The sequence below is a fragment of the Grampus griseus genome (genome assembly GCF_964374135.1).
Source record: "Grampus griseus genome assembly, chromosome: 3".
Taxonomy (NCBI): Eukaryota; Metazoa; Chordata; class Mammalia; order Artiodactyla; family Delphinidae; genus Grampus; species Grampus griseus.
Window position 1 is genome coordinate 126,956,932 of NC_139019.1, and position 18,517 is coordinate 126,975,448.

Here is an 18,517-nt window from a genome sequence, read left to right on the forward strand (position 1 = left end):
ACTTAAAAAGAGCAGTGAATCAGAACTGGAAGTAAATCTAGGAGGTCAAAAAGCTTGAGACAGGCTGGTATCCAACCTCTGAAGCAGGCTGGAAATCTCTGTAATAGGACTTCATGGTTCAGGGGGTACTGAAGCTCTTAGATTAGAGATTCTTGACCTGGAATCCCTGGCTGGGTTTCAGAGAATCTATAAAACCCCTAAATTTGCATGCAGGTGTGTGTGTGTGTGTGTGTGTGTGTGTGTGTGTGTGTGTGTGTGTGTGTGTGTGTGTGTGTGTGTGTGTGTGTGTGTGTGTGTGTGTGTGTGCGCGCGCACATACGCATGCACGCAATCACATGCATCTTTCTGGGAAGAGGACCTGAACATTCATCAGGTTCCCAAAGGAATCTGTGAACCACCCCCCACCCCAAGATGTTTTAACAAAACCTTGATTTAGAAACAGAAAGGAATTTCAGAGGAGGCCATGAGAGCTTGGACCCAAGTGTCTCCTACTACAAGAATAGACCCTTGGGCTTCCCTGGTGGCGCAGTGGTTGAGAGTCTGCCTGCAGATGTAGGGGATACGGGTTCGTGCCCAGGTCCGGGAGGGTCCCGTGTGCCGCGGAGCAGCTGGGCCCGTGGGCCGTGGCCGCTGGGCCTGCGCGTCCGGAGCCTGTGCTCCGCGACGGGAGAGGCCCGCGTACCGCAAAAAAAAAAAGAATAGACCCTTTCCCTGATCTTGAGGCTGGAACCTGGGACCAGAACGTTAAGCAGGGCCCCAGGGTACAGCTGGCCTCGGGCTCATGGTCAATGAAGTCAGCTCTACACTGATGTTCACATTGAGGCAGAAGAGGAAACATAAAACTTGTGCTTTCTCCTCTGGGCCTCTCTGGACCACTGTCTTAGGTCTCCCAGGAACTTGGGATAACTGAGGCCCTGTCTGGCTCTGGCTGGGGTTACCAGTGAGACCGTGGAGGTTGCACCTGAGATCACAGCTGGTGCGAAGGAAAGCTTGGCAGAAGCAGTGGTCTGACTACCCACTGCCCCAAAGGACCAGGGAAGAGGCAATCACCACTCATGGCCAAAACAGCCGCTGCCACGGAGTGTGACCTTGAGAGGGGTCAGAAGGACTGTGTCCTAGGGACTAGGGCTGGTCTGCAAGGATGGGACCCTTGGGCCCTCACCTGAGATGCTGAACCAGAAGAGACCAGGTCGGCCCTCGACACTGATGACTCCCACCATGTGGTTCACGGGGTCTGTCTCCATGACTGTAAAGCTGTAGTGGGATTCATCAAAGGCCAGTGGGATGGAGGAGGGCCGGGGCTGGGGGACCCACTCAACGTGTAGCCGGACACTGGCCGAGAGCGGTGGCTGCCCACTGTCTGTTGCCTTGACCTGAAAAGAGGCCAGAAGGTGAGGCTTTGACTGTAGGGTTGGGGTTAAGAAACAAGAAGACCCTGGTGGCCAGGCCAGGAGACAGAGCGCCCTGTGACTGACTGAGCTGGCCTTTCGTCCACTGGTTCATCCATTCAACACACAGCTGAGAGCTTACGTAAACAGGCACCAAGCCAGTCGCAGCAGGCACAGTGGTGAACAGAACATAGAACTGTGCTCCAGAAACTCATAGGTAGTAAAAAGTGAATCAAAGCCACTATTATCTGAAGGCTTCGTGTGCTACTTCCTGAACCGGACTTTCCATGCATGGACCCTTTACCCTTCCCAACAGCCATCAACATAATAAACTAGAATTTACTGAGCACTCCCTATTATCAGGCCCTGCTCTGAAAGCATTGTGTGCAATATCTAATTTAATCCTATTGACAGCCCTCAGAGAGGTACTGTTATCACCTCCCTTTTGCAGGAGGAAACCGGGGCCCAGCATAGTGAATTCACCCGCCTGGGATGTCTGCCTGGCCAGCAGTGAGGATGGGGTTGGATTCAGGCTACTGACATGAGAGCCCAGACCCTAGCCACTTGCTATATTGGCTTTCTACAAGGAAAATGTTCTTATGCCCGTCTTACAGATGATGAAACAAAGGCTCACGAGGGTTAAGTGACTTGTCCAAGGCCACACAGTTGTAAAATGACAGTGCTAGGATTGGAATCCAGGCTTATCTTGATTTCAAAGCCCTGCTCTTCTCACCAAAATCTTTATCTGTAAATAGGGTGGATTTTTCAGCCAAGGACCTTATTGCCCTCAAAGAGAAAGGCCCAGAATTCTGGTCTTTTGGCTGAAGTCAGGATTCCCAGTTTCTTTGGGAGAAAGCCACGGAGGGGAGTATTACCTCCATCAAGCCTGAAGGCTGTCTCCCTCCTCCTGTATCCTCAAAGAAAATCCCTGACCAGGTATGCCACTCCCCCTCCACGGCCTCCATCTGTCCCTCACCGTTAGGATGTTGTACTCTCCAGCTGGGAAGATGCTGCTGGACGACACCACGCCTGTGACCGGGTCGATGCTGAAGCCCCCCTCGTCACTCTCCTCGATACTGTAGGTGACCCTGCCATTGAGACCCACATCCGGGTCTGAAGCCACCAGCCTGTACACAGCCCCAGGGGTCAGTGGGCTGAGCCTCTCTGGAAGGCGGACATTGAAGAGCTTGTGGGAGAAGACGGGGGGGTTGTCATTGACGTCCAAGATGCGTACCACCACCCTAGAGGTGGACCTTAGGGAGGGCTCCCCGTTGTCCAGCACAGTCACCTGGGGACAGAATCCAGTGTGAGTTGACAAACGCAAGGCAGTGAATATGTATCGCCACCCACCACAGTTCTGCCACTACCCCTGCTTTCAAAAGCCCGGAAATACCAGTCCATCTGTTGTTTGGTATACGCTCGTGATTTTTATTATCATAACCTTACCTTCTTGGAACCCAGCTCTTTGGTAACCTCGCCCACAGGAAAGCGAGCAACAACAGAGAAAGAAACCAGAAAGAACTGGGAGAAGAGTCACAGAGGCTCTAGACAAAAGCTAGAACTCTTTACTCAGGAGGCCAATGGCCATTTCTCGGAGACCATTTACTTTTTATTGGCTCGTAATTCTGGTAAGCTTTGTTCTCGCTTTCCTTAAGCTACTGGAGGTTAGAAAAAAGTAATTGAGGAGATGTTAATGGAGGCATGGGCGGTACCTTTGGAGTCAGACATGCCGCCCAATGCATGAAATGATATCAAGAGGCAAAGTAAAGGCACCAAAACAATTTCAGAATCGGGCTGTTTCAGGTAGGGGCAAATCATCCCATGCATCAGTATGAGAAGGGACATTTCCACTTTAAATGATTCCGAGTTCTTAATATATTTTGCTGTTTAAAGATAAATGCCTCTGCTGAACTGTGGAGAATGCCTCAGTCCCTAGAGGGCCGTTTGGCTCCTGTTACTAGTAATGCCTGTATCATACAAAGGGAACGTCCAGAGCCTGGGAGCATAGAAGGCAAAATTCCTGCCGAGGAATATGTGTCCCTCCCAGCCGACGTCTTTAAGACTAGAAGAGATGCCTGTTCATTAGTTGTGGATAGTGCAGGAGGGGGTATAACTAGATTCCTTCTGATTTAATCCCCTCTGGGTCAAGACCGACGCCTCTCATTGGAATGGTCACCAGGGATGCTTATGTGATTTCAGAGACGTCCTAGGAAGAGCACAGAGCTAGAGGACAAAGGTCTGGGTTTTCATCCTGGCTCTCCTACTGACCTAGTGTTTGACACTAGGTGACTCTCTCTAGAGCATAGGGATGGACTGGAAAGCAGACCGGACAAGTGCCTAGCCCCTGTGTACTGCTCCGTCTTCCTATACTCACTGCAGGTATTGCTAATCCATCAGTGCTTCCTGTCCAGCCCTCACATGGTTTCAGATTCCTTCCCTTCACAGTGCTCGAGAGCCAGCGAAGACGCTGAGAGTCTGCACCACAGCAAGGCTCAGCTTAAGTAGCAACTCCTCTGAGTCAGCACCCTCCTCAGCCACTGCCTGGAAACGTGCATGTGGGCCCAAGGCCTGGCTTGGCTCCAGCCTGGCCTCCTGCAGGAGGTTTTCAAATCCAGCGAATGGGTTCAGCAGCATCACTCACCTCCAGGATGTGTTCCTCCTTGTTCTCTCGGTCCAGCAGCTGGGCAGTGGATAGGAGACCTGGGGGAGAGATGGTTGGAGGGAGACTGGAGCAAAGGCTCCCAGGGCCATTTTATTTTTATTTATTTATTTTTTTAACATCTTTATTGGAGTATAATTGCTTTACAATGGTGTGTTAGTTTCTGCTTTATAACAAAGTGAATCAGCTATACGTATACATATATCCCCATATCTCCTCACTCTTGCGTCTCCCTCCCACCCTCCCTATCCCACCCCTCTAGGTGGTCACAAAGCACCAAGCTGATCTCCCTGTGCTATGCGGCTGCTTCCCACTAGCTACCTATTTTACATTTGGTAGTGTATATATGTCCATGCCACTCTCTCACTTCATCCCAGCTTACCCTTCCCCCTCCCCATGTCCTCAAGTCCATTCTCTACGTCTGCATCTTTATTCCTGTCCTGCCACTACGTTCTTCAGAACTTTTTTTTTTTTTAAGATTCCATATATATATGTTACCATACGGTATTTTTCTCTTTCTGACTTACTTCACTCTGTATGACAGACTCTGGGTACATCCACCTCACTACAAGTAACTCAATTTCGTTTCTTTTTATGGCTGAGTAATATTCCATTGTATATATGTGCCACGTCTTCTTTATCCATCCATCTGTCGATGGACACTTAGGTTGCTTCCATGTCCTGGCCGTTGTAAATAGAGCTGCAATGAACATTGCGGTACATGATTCTTTTTGAATTATGGTTTTCTCAGGGTATATGCCCAGTAGCGGGATTGCTGGGTCCTATGGTAGCTCTATTTTTAGTTTTTTAAGGAACCTCCATACTGTTCTCCATAGTGGCTGTATCAATTTACATTCCCACCAGCAGTGCAAGAGGGTTCCCTTTTCTCCACAACTTCTCCAGCATTTATTGTTTGTAGATTTTTTGACGATGCCCATTCTAACTGGTGTGAGGTGATACCTCATTGTAGTTTTGATGTGCATTTCTCTAATGATTAGTGATGTTGAGCATCTTTTCATGTGTTTGTTGGCAATCTGTATATCTTCTTTGGAGAAATCTCTATTTAGGTCTTCTGCCCAGGGCCATTTTACTGGGATAAATTCAAGGGTTACATTCAAAGCCTAGATCAGAATTCTTCTCGTCTTTGGAGAGCAAGAGCATGAGGGGGAAATGGAACTCTGGAGAGAAAGAAGGGGAAGAAAGGAAGGGGAGAGGACAGCCGAGGTGATGGCATGAGCGGAGGGTCCCACCTACTTCCTGCTTTCACCATGAGGAAGGTCCTGAGCACAGTATATTGTTGAGTGAAAAAGGCAGCTCATCAGGAGTTATAACAGGGATCACAGTCACTGCCTTCAGTTCACGAGAAATCACAGAGGGGTGGCTTTTTACTCCTTTGTTGTAATTCTCTTATTCATCTGAGACCTAGGACCGGCTCTTCCCATGCTGGGCTGGCACAGATGAGCCAGGGGAGTGCTCCTCTGTAAATTCAGGAAGGTGAACTTAGTGCTCTGTAATTCTGGTTTTCATTTTCTAGACACTGTGGCTATAAATTGAGGCCATAAAGGCGAGAAGGTGCCAGTTCTCTGCAAGCATCAGGAAAGTCAAGCTCAAGGTTTTCGGGGGCCCAGAGGGGCATCCACGCCCATAGACTGAGAGGTCCTAGCTGGGTAGGGAGGTCTCTTTTCAATGAAAGCAGAGCTATTGGTAGGGGGTCAGTGGGTGTTCTAAAAACTTTCAGTAAGTTTCTTGATCTTGTTTAGGCAATTAAATGATGGAGTAATGGAATGAAGTGTGGGGATGGGGCTCCATGAGAGAAACGGGGATACGGTGTTGGGGATGAGGCCTCCAGTGCTGGAAATGGGAGTGTGGTGTGAGGAGTGACCTCTGTCTGCGCCATGTTCCTGCCTCCTCGTCCTCCCGCCTTTTCTTCCCTCAATGAAGGCAGGCACGGGAGGAATCCGAGCAGGCTCCTGGAAAGCCCCACAGCTAGAGAGGAAGATGCATTCCTCTAGGACAGAGTGAATATTGTTTCAGGTTGCCCCACCCAGCTTATCCCCAAGCTGAGGGGCCTCACGGGGAAGGCCTAGCATCTGGGTGATCCCCAGGAAGAGTGTGGGGATGAGAGGACCCTGGCTGGGAGCCTCCCTTCTGGCTCAGTCCTGCTCTCTCTTCATCCCCTCTCCCCTCTCTGTTCACCCCTCACCATCCTCCTTCTCTCTGCCTTCCCAGAGCTTCCTCTCTCCCTTCCCCCTCTTTGCATCTTGGAATCTGTCACTCTTTCTCCATCTCTGGTTCTTCTTTTCTCTCTGCCTCCCCCGCATCTTCTCAGGGCCAGTGTCCCTGGAATTGCTGCCTGGCCTCCTGGGCCATTGCCCGTGTTCTCAGCCTCGTCCCCCCTCTGAGGTTGGTGTCAGGATTTCCAGGGAGTGCCCATGTAGGATGGGGACATGGTGGAAACACCCCCAAGGGACTGTGTGAGGGTCCACCAAGGACCCTTCCTGGCACGAGGCGGGCATTCAGCCGATTCAGCTCTTCTCATTTCTCTCCTCCAAACAAATGTCCCCCCATCACCCCATCTCGGCCCCTTCCCTCTCCCTCCCTTCCCTCATCCAGTGGTTTTATAACTACTGTTGATTCCACCTCTAATGGATTCTAGATTCTTCTACTCTTTCCACCCTGACCCACCACCATCCAGGTCTTACCCCACCTACCCTGCCGGCTTCCTCTCCCCCCTCTGCCCTTCCTCAGAATCATAAGAGCCAGCACTCACTGAGCTCTTACACGTCCAGGCATTCTTCAAAGCTCCCTATGTATCTCCATCTATTCACCCATTTAGTCTTCCCAACCAGCAAAGAGGTAGCTATTATTATCTCCATTTTACTGGTGAGCAAACTCAGACATAGAGCAGTCAAGTAACTTCCCCAAGATCTTACATTTGATAAGTGGTGGAAATGGATATGCCTTTAGAAAATGGGCCTACTTGCTCATAAAAGACTAGTAAAGACTGAGGAACGGTCAGACACTGGAGACCAAGGACATGTGAGGACTAGAGGTAGTGTGGGGTCCTGGATGGGAATAAGGATGTTAGCAGAGAAAACTGGGGAAATCTTAGTAAAGTCTGTATTCTCCTTAATAGCCTTGCACCAGTATTAATTCTTAGTTTTGATAAATGTGCTAGGCTAACATGAGGGGAAACTGAGTGATGGATATATGAGAACTCTCTTTGCAACTCTCCTGTAGGTCTACAATTATTTCACCATTAAAAATTTTTAAAAGAAGAAAAAACTAAAAGGAAAAAAAAGGAAAAAAAATGGACGTACTTGCTCTGTCTTCAACAAGACCTGGATCTTTTTCCCTCCTGGCTATTTCTCCTGTCACAGTCCTTGCCCAAGTGCCCTGCCAGACTGTTCCTTGTCAAATCCTCCAGATCCTTCAGCTCGGCATAGCCACCCCTGTTCCATGAAGCCGTTGCTGGTCTACCACACTGAGCAGCTTCCTCTCTCCTCTAAACAGTCACAGCACCACATCTACTCATATTTTAACAATGTGGTACTCTTTTTTTTATATATATAATTTTTTAAAAAAATAATTAATTAATTAATTTGGCTGCGTTGGGTCTTTGTTGCTGTGCGCAAGGGCTTTCTCTAGTTGCAGTGAGGGGGGGCTGCTCTTCGTTGCGGTGCACGGGCTTCTCATTGCGGTGGCTTCTCTTGTGGGGCACAGGCTCTAGGCATGCAAGCTTCAGTAGTTGTGGCTCGTGGGCTCAGTAGTTGTGGCTCATGGGCTCAGTAGTTGTGGCACATGGGCTTCGTTGCTCCGCGGCATGTGGGATCTTCCCAGACCAGGGCTTGAACCCGTGTCCCCTGCATTGGCAGGCAGATTCTTAACCACTGCACCACCAGGGAAGTCCCAATGTCGTATTCTTTACACTGGTTCTATAGCTTTTTTTACATCCAGATCTTCATGGTCCTGATGGATTGGATTCCTCAAGGCCTGAAATTATGTTTTATACCTTCCCCTCTCTCTACAGCACATAATTTCAATGCCTCATCAGGGCAGACACCTTTAAACATTTGCTGAATAAATGAGTCTTGGGCTTAACAAAAGATTGTGGATGCTGGCAGAGATTCATTCATTCATTTCCCAATTATTGAGGTCCTACTGTGTGCCAGGACTTCATATTCTAGTGGGCAAAAAAAAAAATCAAGCTTCCTTTTCTGGAAAACCTTTGAAGTCTAGTGAAGGACATGGATAATTAATGGAATAATCACATACATGAATATAATGTTCTAAGTGATAAGTGTTTTTAAAAACTAGATGCTGCTGGGAGATGTATTATAGTGTCAGGAAAAACTTTTCTAAGGAAAGAACAGCTGGGCCAAGATCTGAAAGAAGAGCAGGAGTTAGCCTGAAAACAGAGAGAAGAGACTCCTGGCAGCAGGAATAGCATGTGCAAAGGCCCTGTGCCAGGAGAGGTCATGGACCAAGGCAGGCCATGTGGCTGGATCCAGAGAGTGATAGAGCAAGAGAGGCAAGATGAAGCCAGAAAGGAAAGCAGGGGCCCGGTCAGGCACAAGTCTGTGGGACACGGCAGGGTCTGGCTTTATCTTAAGGGCACAGGGAAGCCATCCAAGGGATCCAAGTATGGAAGTAGGACAATATAATGTGGATAAGAAAGGTGGGCGGGGGGTGTGGGGCGCGGGGAATCATTGCTGACTTATTATTTTATTTTCAAATGTTCATGCTGATAAAAATTTCTTCTCAACTGTAGGAAGACTAAGAGCTCTCTGCCCTCTGGGGCATTTTGCCAGACCTGGTGTCAGGGAACTGTTGACAGTAAACAGAGCAGGGATTTGGAAGAAGTAGAGAACCTATTGCCTTAGGTGAGAGATCTCTTCCCTCTTCCAAAAAAGGAGGGACAGAGTGGGCCCAGGCAGAGAGCCAGCTTAGGCCTGTTCTTCAAGAGAAAAGCATTCTCCTTCTAGGAGGACTAATCCGCTCCCTGAGGTCAAAGGTTCCAAACAGATGTCACAGGGCAAAGGGGCACTTGTATCCCCCGCCCACTGTCTGCCTCAGGATCCCCAGGCCCATCGCTCCTCCTGACTCCCTTTTGCCTTAAGGATCAGGAAGCTGCTGCCAGCACTCTCCCCTTCTCCTTCCTCCAATCTTGCCAGAGTTCTGTCCTTCCAGGACAAGAGTCAGTTGGAGCTGGAGAATGGGAAGTTGGGTTCGAAGGAGAGAATGTCAGCCTTCTCTGCAATAGGGTTGTTGTTCATGGTCAAGAGGGACATGTGGCCTTGGAGCCGTACCTGCAGCAGTGGGAACTGGCTCTCACCTTCTGCTGGGAGCCAGGCAGGCAGCATAATTGCAGGAAGCAGGCAGGAATAACACAGTCGGGTGTGAGGGGACTGTGGGCACAGAGGACACACCTGCTGTACACAGGGAGCTGCTGTCAGCTCCGGGCAGCTGTGGCCCTGCGGGATGTGTGGTCCATGTGGCCAGATCTTGTTATTTTAAGAACAACCAGAAATCTGGAATATTTTGCGCAATTTCCAAATTTTTAAATGTTGGCAGAAACTTGAAAAATCACTGTTTAAAGCTTGTGCAGGCCAAACAGAACACCTTTGTGGGCTGCATCTGGTTCACGGCTGCAAGCCAATGACCGCTGGATTCCTCTAAACCATCCAAGATGGCCTTGGACCGAGGATAGACCTTTGTGAGACGGTTGGTTGCTCTGAAGCGGATCTGTATGGCCACCGTGCTGTGAGCAGGCTTGAGATCAGTGTGGGACTAGAGTTAAGAGATTCAACCTGTGGTTTGCGATTCTCAGGAATGGTCAGTTGGGAGCACTTGGAGGTCTGAAATAGTCCCAGCTTGACCACCTAGGGAACCTGCTTAGCTTCCCTGGGCTCCAAGGAAAGAAAACTCACATATTCTTATTCTCCCACAGAGATGGACTTTGCTGAGCAGCACTTCTCAAACTTAGCACACATCAAAATCCTCTGGACGTCATATTAAAATACAGATTTCTTGTCCCCACCCTGAGCTCTGATTGAGTAGGTCTAAGATGGGGCCTGAGAACTTGACTTTCTAACAAGTTCATAGGTGATGCTCATGTTGCCATTCTAGGACCACACTTTGAGAAGCACTGTTGTAGATAATCCTGTGCACCCAGATTTCTGAGGTCCTTACCTGTGAGAGGATGAATAACAAAGAATCCCATTTGGTTGCCGCTGGTGATATTGAAGGTCAGCTTCCCCTTGGAGCTGGAGTCCGGGTCCCGGGCATCCAGCTGGAGCACGGAGGTGTGCAGGGGTGCATCCTCCCGGACGGAGGGGTAGAACACGGGGCTGGACATCTGGGGTGGGTTGTCATTGACATCCAAAACCTCAATGTAGACTTCAGTTACAGAAGAGAGGGGGGTGGAACCCCTATCCACTGCCAGTACCGTCAGCCAGTAGCAGGACATGAATTCTCGGTCCAGGGGTGCGGAAGTCTGAATCATTCCTAGGGATAGTCAATCACCAAACCCAAAATAATTTAGAGCTCAAAGTAGCTTTAGAAAGCACTTTACCTAACACTCCTGAGATGGTACTGTGGAAAGGATATTGATAACTATTCCACGAGAAAAGGGAACTGTGGCTGATATGGCATGGGAGCTGCTGAGTTAAACACAGGGAAATTCATATCCTTATTGTAGAACCTCTCAGAGCCTTTCTCTGCTAAGATAGCCCCATGACTGGGGCATGTGGGCATATGCAGGGTTTCCAGAAGACCATGGTAGTTGACCTGCTTTCTCCTGACTACTTCAAGCCGAGTCCAATTTATTCATTTCACATTCTCTAAGTGGGATTTCCTTACATTTGTCCTTAGACTGGTTCCTTCAAGCTTCAAGTCCTTATAGATACCAATTCAAGGGTAGGGGTTTGATAAATAAATTGCTGTTCCCCTCTCCTCATCTTCATGATTTTAGAGACTTGGCGTCATTCATTGGTTCTCTCATCTACAAATTGCTTATTATGAACTAGCACTGTTCCAGAAGTCGAGGGTCCAAGAGTGAGTGGAAGAGGCTTGTAGCCTAAGTTCTTATGGGTCACACTCAGCTGGAAAGACCCAGATGACAGGGCAGAGCCTGTACTCAGAGCCATAGCATTGCAGAGCTGAAGGAACCTTACTCCTTTGACAGATGGGGAAACTGAGGCCCAGAGAAAGAGCATGACTTGACCAAGATCATGTAGCAAGTAAGCAGAAGAGCTGGGTCTAGAATTGACTCTCAATCTAATGCTCTTTCAACCACATCACCCTGCCCTCTACCCCGGAGAGAAATCATCCCATCAAGAAGGACCTACTTTTATTCACCTGGGATCTCTCCCAAGGTGCCTATCTCAGGACCTCACAGGTAGAGGGTGCCCAGTAAGTGTTTGCTGAATTGCACTTATTTTCTGTGGAGCTTCAAAGGTGCCACCTTTTTGGAGGACAATTTGAAAATATCTATTAGCATTGATATTAATTATATATCTATGGATGATGGATATATGGATATATGGATATTATATATCTATTAATGTTATCTTTTGACCCAAGAGCTCCATTTTTTAAGAGTTTTTCCTGTAGAGACTCATTGCATATGAGTAAAAGTATATGAACAAATCCAGCCATTAAAAAAGAATGAAGGAGATTTATATGTACTGACATATAAGATATCCTGGTGACAAAATAAGTTTCAGAATTAGTATCTGTTGTATTATGTTTTCATAATAATAAAATGAAAAGTGATAATATATCCGATGCAATGAGAAAAATTTAGAAGATTATAGGACAAATTCTTAATAGAGATTATATCTGGGGAGATGGGACACAGAGAAACATTCATTTTTAAATTATATATAAAAATTTTATAACTATGATACATTATTTTTATAAGCATATATATGTAACATATGTTTTTTTGTGTGTGTATGTGTATACAAGTGTGTGTGAGATGGTTGATTCAACTTAAATGGATATACATACATACACCCACATATGTATATATACATATATATACTATATATATATGTATATATATATATGTATATAAATTAAAAATAAAATGAAAGGAACAGGAAGGAGTGTCCCTATTTATTGTTCTTTTTAGCCTATAGCCTGACTTCTCTCAAGACAGTGCCTGATTCCCTTAGGCCCATCCTCTCCCAGCACCTGGCCCTCCCATCCCATCCCACTCCTAGTACCTGTGTCTTGGTTGATGCTGAAGGCTGCAAGGTCGGTGCCAGCCCGCAGGAAGTACTGGAGCTCCCCGTCCAAGCCACTGTCCTCATCGTGGGCAGCCACTGCCATCACTGAGGTTCCCGAGGGGCTGTTCTCCCGCACCTGGCCCTGGTACACAAAGGAGGCAAAGCGGGGAGGGTGGAGGTTCTCGTTCACATCCAGGACGATCACCTCCACGCGGCAGAGGGTCCTTCGGGCCAGGGGCCTCCCGCTGTCACTGGCCCACAGACTCAGGTTATACCCAGCCCTCCTCTCAAAGTCCAGCTCTTTCTCCAGACTGAGTGCCCCCGTCATGAGATTCACGTGGAAGGTCCCATGGGCATCATCCAATAGGACATATCGTACTTCTCCCGCAGGGCCCAGGTCAGGATCAGAGGCATCTAGAAATGTTAGAATGGTCCCTGGCGGCAGATCCTCTGGGACCTTAAGCCTGCGAAGTTCTGTAATGCACTGGGGAGAGTTGTCATTGGCATCTTCCAATGTGACTATCAGGTCGGTGACAGAGAAGAGCTGGTGACCCTTCCTGGGCTGGTCCCTGGCCTCCACCTTGAGTATATATTGAGGTTCTGATTCCCGGTCCAGGGGTCCTGTGACAACCAGTTCCCCAGTGAGGGGATGGAGGGAGAACTTCTCTGTGGGGCTTAGCAGGGTGTAGCGAACCCTCCCATTGTCCTCCGAGTCAGCATCTTTTGCTTTCAGCTCCGCTACTGTGGTTCCAACTTCTGCGTCCTCTGAGATGGTTACCTGGTACCCACCAGGAGGAAATCTGGGCGCATTATCATTCCAGTCTTCCACATTCACCGTCAGCAGCTTCCAGGAGGACTTCTGGGGAGTGCCCAGGTCATACACCGTTACATTGAGGATGTAGAAACTGGTGGCTTCATAGTCCAAGGGGGCAGCTACAGCGAGCAGCCCTGTTTCCAGCTCAATGTCAAAGCAGCCGTCTTCATTGCCATCTGCAATCACATAGACCAGTTTGCCGTTAAAGCCAGTATCGGGGTCGGTGGCTGCCAGGTGGGCCAGGGGGGTGTTGAGAGGAGCACGCTCAAGGATGTCAATGGACTGTGGGAAGTGGTCCTCAAACTGAGGGGTATGATGATTGATCTGATATGCACTTAAGGAAGTGAAATCCTCATCAATGGACTGCTGATTCTGAAGCCCAACAGAGTGTAGGATGGTCTTTGTGAAATGTGTCAACACCCCCGTTTTATCACACTTTACAGGGACCTCCAAATGAGGATCCTTCACTACAGTAACATTCAAAGTCATGGGCGAGGCATAGTTTTTCCCATCTGAGGCTGTAATTTTCAGGGAATAGTTGATGGGTTGACCAGTAGTATGGTTCCTAAAAGGGCGTTTGAGGGATATCACTCCAGAGAAATGATTTAGATGAAAATACTCTAGTTCGTTGCCTGACACAATCTCATATTTTAGGTTCTGAAGCTCATCCACATCTATAGCTGACACGGTCATTACTGATTTTCCTACTGGCCAGTCTTCATGGATAGACCCAGTGCAATTGACTTCCTCAAACATAGGCTTGTTGTCATTCAAGTTCTTGAGCCTAAGGGAAACAGACACTTCTTTTTCCTGGCGAAATGGGGATCCCCAATCTGACGCCCATACCTGGAAGGTGTAAATTCTGTTCATGAGCTCATAGTCCATGGGTTTGGAGGTGGAGATGATCCCCAGGTAAGGGTCGATAGAAAAGGGCACAGAGTTTGGGCGAGCGATGGAGTAGGTGACGTATCCATTGTCTCCATGATCCTGGTCTGTGGCCGTAACAGTCAAAACGCTGGTGCCTGGAGGGATGTTCTCATCAAAGGTGCCATAGTAGGAGGACTTGTTGAACACGGGGGCATGATTGTTACAGTCCATGATGTCAATGACCACAGTGGTGGAGGCCAGGCCCAGTGAGGTTCTGATGTGTAGCTGGTACTGAGCTCGGTCATGGAAGTCCATGAGCTTCGTGGTGGTGATCAGCCCCGTGCGAGCATTCAGTTTAAACGCTGCACTCTCTGAGGATGGCTTTAGAACATACTTCAGGCTGGGGAAGGCGTGGGTTACTTTCACTATCACCACACGGCTATCAGGAGGGGAAAACTCACTAAGCTGCACTCTGTAAACAGCCTTCTCAAATTTGAGGGAAGCCAGTTTGGAAGGAGGTAGGTGAAAGCCCCTGATCTGGGAAGAAGAAGAAGGTCTGCTCCCACCCCTGGCCTGCAGGCTGAGGTTGAATCCATGAGGGTGTTCCATCCAGTTGATGTCTTTGACGGAAACCAAACTGAACTCACTGCTCCGGGCGTAAGACTTGATGGCTTTGAAGTTCTTTCCAGGGTCACCACCAACAATTTCCAGCGAGTCCACGTCACCACCTGAGCTCTCTGCATCCACCACCACCGTGGCATAGGTGGCATCGTCGCTGCTCTCTGGTGTAGCCAAGACCACTGAGGCAATGGCCGGGAGCTTCCTGAGGGCAGGCTCCACGTGGATGACCAGTGCTGCCAAGTTACCAAATCCGTTGCCCTCTGAGATCTTCCGCGTGCGGTCCACAGCCAGCACCTGCAGCTCACGCTTCCCTCGCCAGGTGACGTTGAGCCTCCCGGCCAAGGTGACCACCCCGCTGGTGGGATGGATGGCAAACATCTCCGACCTCGTGTTAAAGGTGTAATAGAACTCGGCGTTCCGGCCCAGGTCGGCATCCGTGGCGCTCACCTTGCAGATGGGGCTCTTGAGGGGCATGTCCTCAGAGATGGTGACTCGGTATGAAGGCGGGGAGAAGAGGGGCTTCAGGTCATTCTGGTCCAGGATGTGGACCACCACGCGGGTCAGAGCTTCTAACTCCGAGGTCTTCTCCGTGGCTTGGATGATGAGGGTGTAGCTGTCTCGCACCTCCCTGTTCAGAAGGGCTGTGTTGCTACTCTTTGTCCTTATTCTCAGAAAGCAGAAGTTGCCTACCATGTACTCCTCTGTTTTAAACACGTTGGCCACATCTCCAGAGATAATCCGGTACCTCACTGCCCACTGGGGGTCTGTGAGATAGATGCCCATTTTCTCAGAGCTTTCCACGTAGGTCTTGGGAGCAGAGTTTTCATAGATGGTCACATTATAAAGGGGGTGTGTGAAACGCCAGGCTGATGAGATGATCCCTTCTAGGGGTTTCTCACAAGTTGTACAATGAAGCAAGAAAATGGCAAACCCCAGCAAGGCAATAATCATGATGGAAAACCTCCCGAAACCCTGGGCAGAAAAAGAAAGGGTACAAGTTAGCAAAGAAATGGTTCCTACAGCCGTGGTTCTTAACTGGGGTGGTTTTGCCCCTCAGGAGATATTTGGCAACGTCTGAAGGTATTTTTGTCTACCCCAGCTTGTGTGCAGGAGGTGCTACTGGCATTTAGTAGATAGAGGACGGATATGCTGCTAAACATCCTACAATGCACGGGACAGATCCCCGCAGCAAAGTCAGTAGGGCTGAGATTGCAAAACCTTGTGTTTGAAGAATAACAGACTAGTTTAAGTGCTTTCTGAAGGGCATCCGGCAGATACAACACTGTCCTTACCACTTCTCTCCTTTTCCCCAAACCTTCAATGTCTCCCCAGTGGTGGTGGAATCATTCTGACCAGGTACCCAAGCTTAGGAGTCTGGCCCTAAGTACTTCTGACAAGACCCCTCCATCAGAGCTCAGCTCCAGTTGAACTGAGCTGTGTCTGCACACGTAGGGGCTGCAGAAAAGCAAAGGGATCACGATCACAGGCCTGGCGTCAGGCTGCTAGGCTGTCAGGCCTGGCTCCACCACTTACTAACTGGGTGACTTTGTAGGCAGGCCATTTCACCTCTGTGAGACTCGATTTCCTCTTCTGTAGAATAGGAATAAGGATATTAACTACCTCATTGGATTGTTGTGAAAATTAAGTGAAATAACAAAGGTAAATGACCTAGCATAGTGCCTGGCACATAGTAAGTTTTAATGTAATATTAGTTATTATTAGTCATAGGAATCTAAGTTTCATAAAGTGAAGGGACCTGCCCAGGGCCTTACAGCTAGATAGAAACGAAGCAAGAATTAGACCTGGAGCTCCTTGCATCACAGGCCAGGGCTGCTACCCCATCCCAGGCTTACCTCCACCTATCCCACCACAAGTCCCTTTGGACAGAGCCTGATTCTGACTCATCTTGTAACCCTGAACAGAGAAAACCCCTCCCTTCCTGGAGTGTCAGAGCTGAAATGGACCTGAGAGATGATGGAGCTCAGATCCCCCTTCTTATGCCTAGATAGGGAAATAGAGCCCCAGGTGGGGGAGGGGTCTTGCCCCAAGTCCCAAGGTGGGTGGCCAGGTAAGAACCAACCCCTGGAGATTGTTGAACTAACCGTGAGTGAACGCTTCACCCTCTAAGAGCTGCTTCTCTTCTGCATCCTCTCCCTTGCCACTTCCCGAATGCCTCATCCCTGAACTCCAGCCTGGGTCAAAATGTGAGACTCATCAGAGCCGAGGATGGGGAGGGGGACCGGGTAGGGCAGAGTTCGGTTGCCAAACCGGGTCTTCTAGAAGCAATGTGTGAGGCTGCGTACACCAGGCTGGTGGCCGGCCTGCCCTTGGGAGTCTTGACTCCGTGGAGTTCATGGCTACCAGCCAGATGTGCCAAGCATTCTTGGAGGAAACAGGCAAAACTTGTTTTTCCAGTTGCCTTGGTCTTCAAAGGCAAGGAAGAGTTAAACTTCCAGGCAAGGGGGAAAGGGAGAGGCTTGGATCCTTGTCTTTCCAGAGTCCTGAGAGAATCAAATGCAGGTTCTTTAAGACCTCGTGGGTTGCATCCCAACATGGGAAGGAGGGTGGAGGCAGAAATGGAAAAGCCAACCTAACTTGGCCTCTGAAAGCCTCCTCCTTCCAGCCTCCCTGCCACCATCCCTCGCTTGAGGTCCTGTTGGCGGCGCCCTAAACCCAGCACCTCAGAAGAGAGGGGGCAGGATGGAGGTAGATTCTATGCTTAGGGTCCTAAAGCCAGGGACAGAAAAAGATGCTGTCTACTCCCCACCCTTCCTGCCCCCTTGCTGTCACCCCTTGCTTGCCACCACAGCCCATGAAGGACCCGACCACAGGGAAAAGCCACACTCACCCATCCCTGACACAATCTGCTGCAAGCACGAGGACACCCCTGAATCATTTGGACCCTACCCCTTCCCCCAGGATGGCATTGCTTTTGAAGTTGAAGACCCAGGGGGGAAATGAGTGCTTACCCCGGTCCCAGGTCCACACTCACTCCTTGGCCCGGCGAGCCCAGGGTGCGTGCAACCTCCCAGCGCTGCCTGCCCTGATTTGGGGAAAGCTTCCTGTTCACCAGGTCAGCACCTGTGGAGGGCAGGTCCCAACAAGACACTCCGCTCAGCAGCTGCAGGGGTGCCTTGAGAGCCGGAGTCCTTAAGATGAGCTGTAGGGAAGGGAGCAGGGATGGGGTCTCCCTCGGGGGCAATAAGATGCCAAAGGGGGTGCACCCTTGTGTAGGGGTTTGGTGCCCATGGCTGTTTTCAAGCCGTGGGACCCACAGACCTGGTGAGTGCTTTGCTGGGGGAAGGGCCTGTGTCTGATATTTGTTTCTGGCACCACACCTGGGCAGGTGAACAGGCTTACAGGGTGCAGGGGCATATGGGCTCCCTGGGCTACCCTCCCACCTCATACCACCTAGGACCACTATTTTGAAACATCTTGTGAAAACATAGATCAGTTCTTATCACTTCCCTGCTTAAAATTTTCCAGTGGCTTCCCACAGCATTTAGATGAAAATCTGAACTTGTTATCATGGCCTAGAAGGCTCCCCACCATCTGGACCCTGCCTGTATCTCCAGTGACACCTCCCACCACTCTCCCCATTGTTCACCAAGCTGCAGCCATAAGGGCCTTCTTTCTCCTCTACAAACATACTAAACTGGGATCTGCCTCAGGGCCTTTGCACTTGCTGTTTCCCTCTATTTAAGATTCTCCCATGGCTAGCTTCTTGTTATTATCCATTTCTCACCTCTAATGTCACTGCCTAACCCCCAGTTTGTTGTAGCCTCCTTCCTAAAGCCCTTCTTTATCACATCACCCCATTTTCTCCATGGCACTTGTCACCTCCCAATATGTTCTTATTTATTTGTTTACTGTCTCCTGCCCTAGATGCTAGGTTCCATGAAGACAGGAGCTTTTTGATCTTATTCATGCACGA

The 18,517-nt window shown here is 49.3% G+C and overlaps 1 protein-coding gene across 1 annotated transcript in view; it reads right to left on the reverse strand.

Moving 5' to 3' along the window:
• FAT2 (FAT atypical cadherin 2) overlaps positions 1–15,534 on the reverse strand; it is a gene marked incomplete at both ends in the record, with an annotated part of 65,183 nt that extends 49,649 nt beyond the window's left edge. Inside the window, 5 exons of the mRNA XM_082651634.1 lie at positions 1,163–1,373; positions 2,365–2,676; positions 4,030–4,088; positions 10,240–10,554; positions 12,279–15,534. Of these exons, the coding sequence (XP_082507760.1) occupies positions 1,163–1,373; positions 2,365–2,676; positions 4,030–4,088; positions 10,240–10,554; positions 12,279–15,534 (4,153 nt within the window). The remainder of the gene's footprint in view (positions 1–1,162; positions 1,374–2,364; positions 2,677–4,029; positions 4,089–10,239; positions 10,555–12,278) is intronic.
• Positions 15,535–18,517: the final 2,983 nt, after the last annotated feature.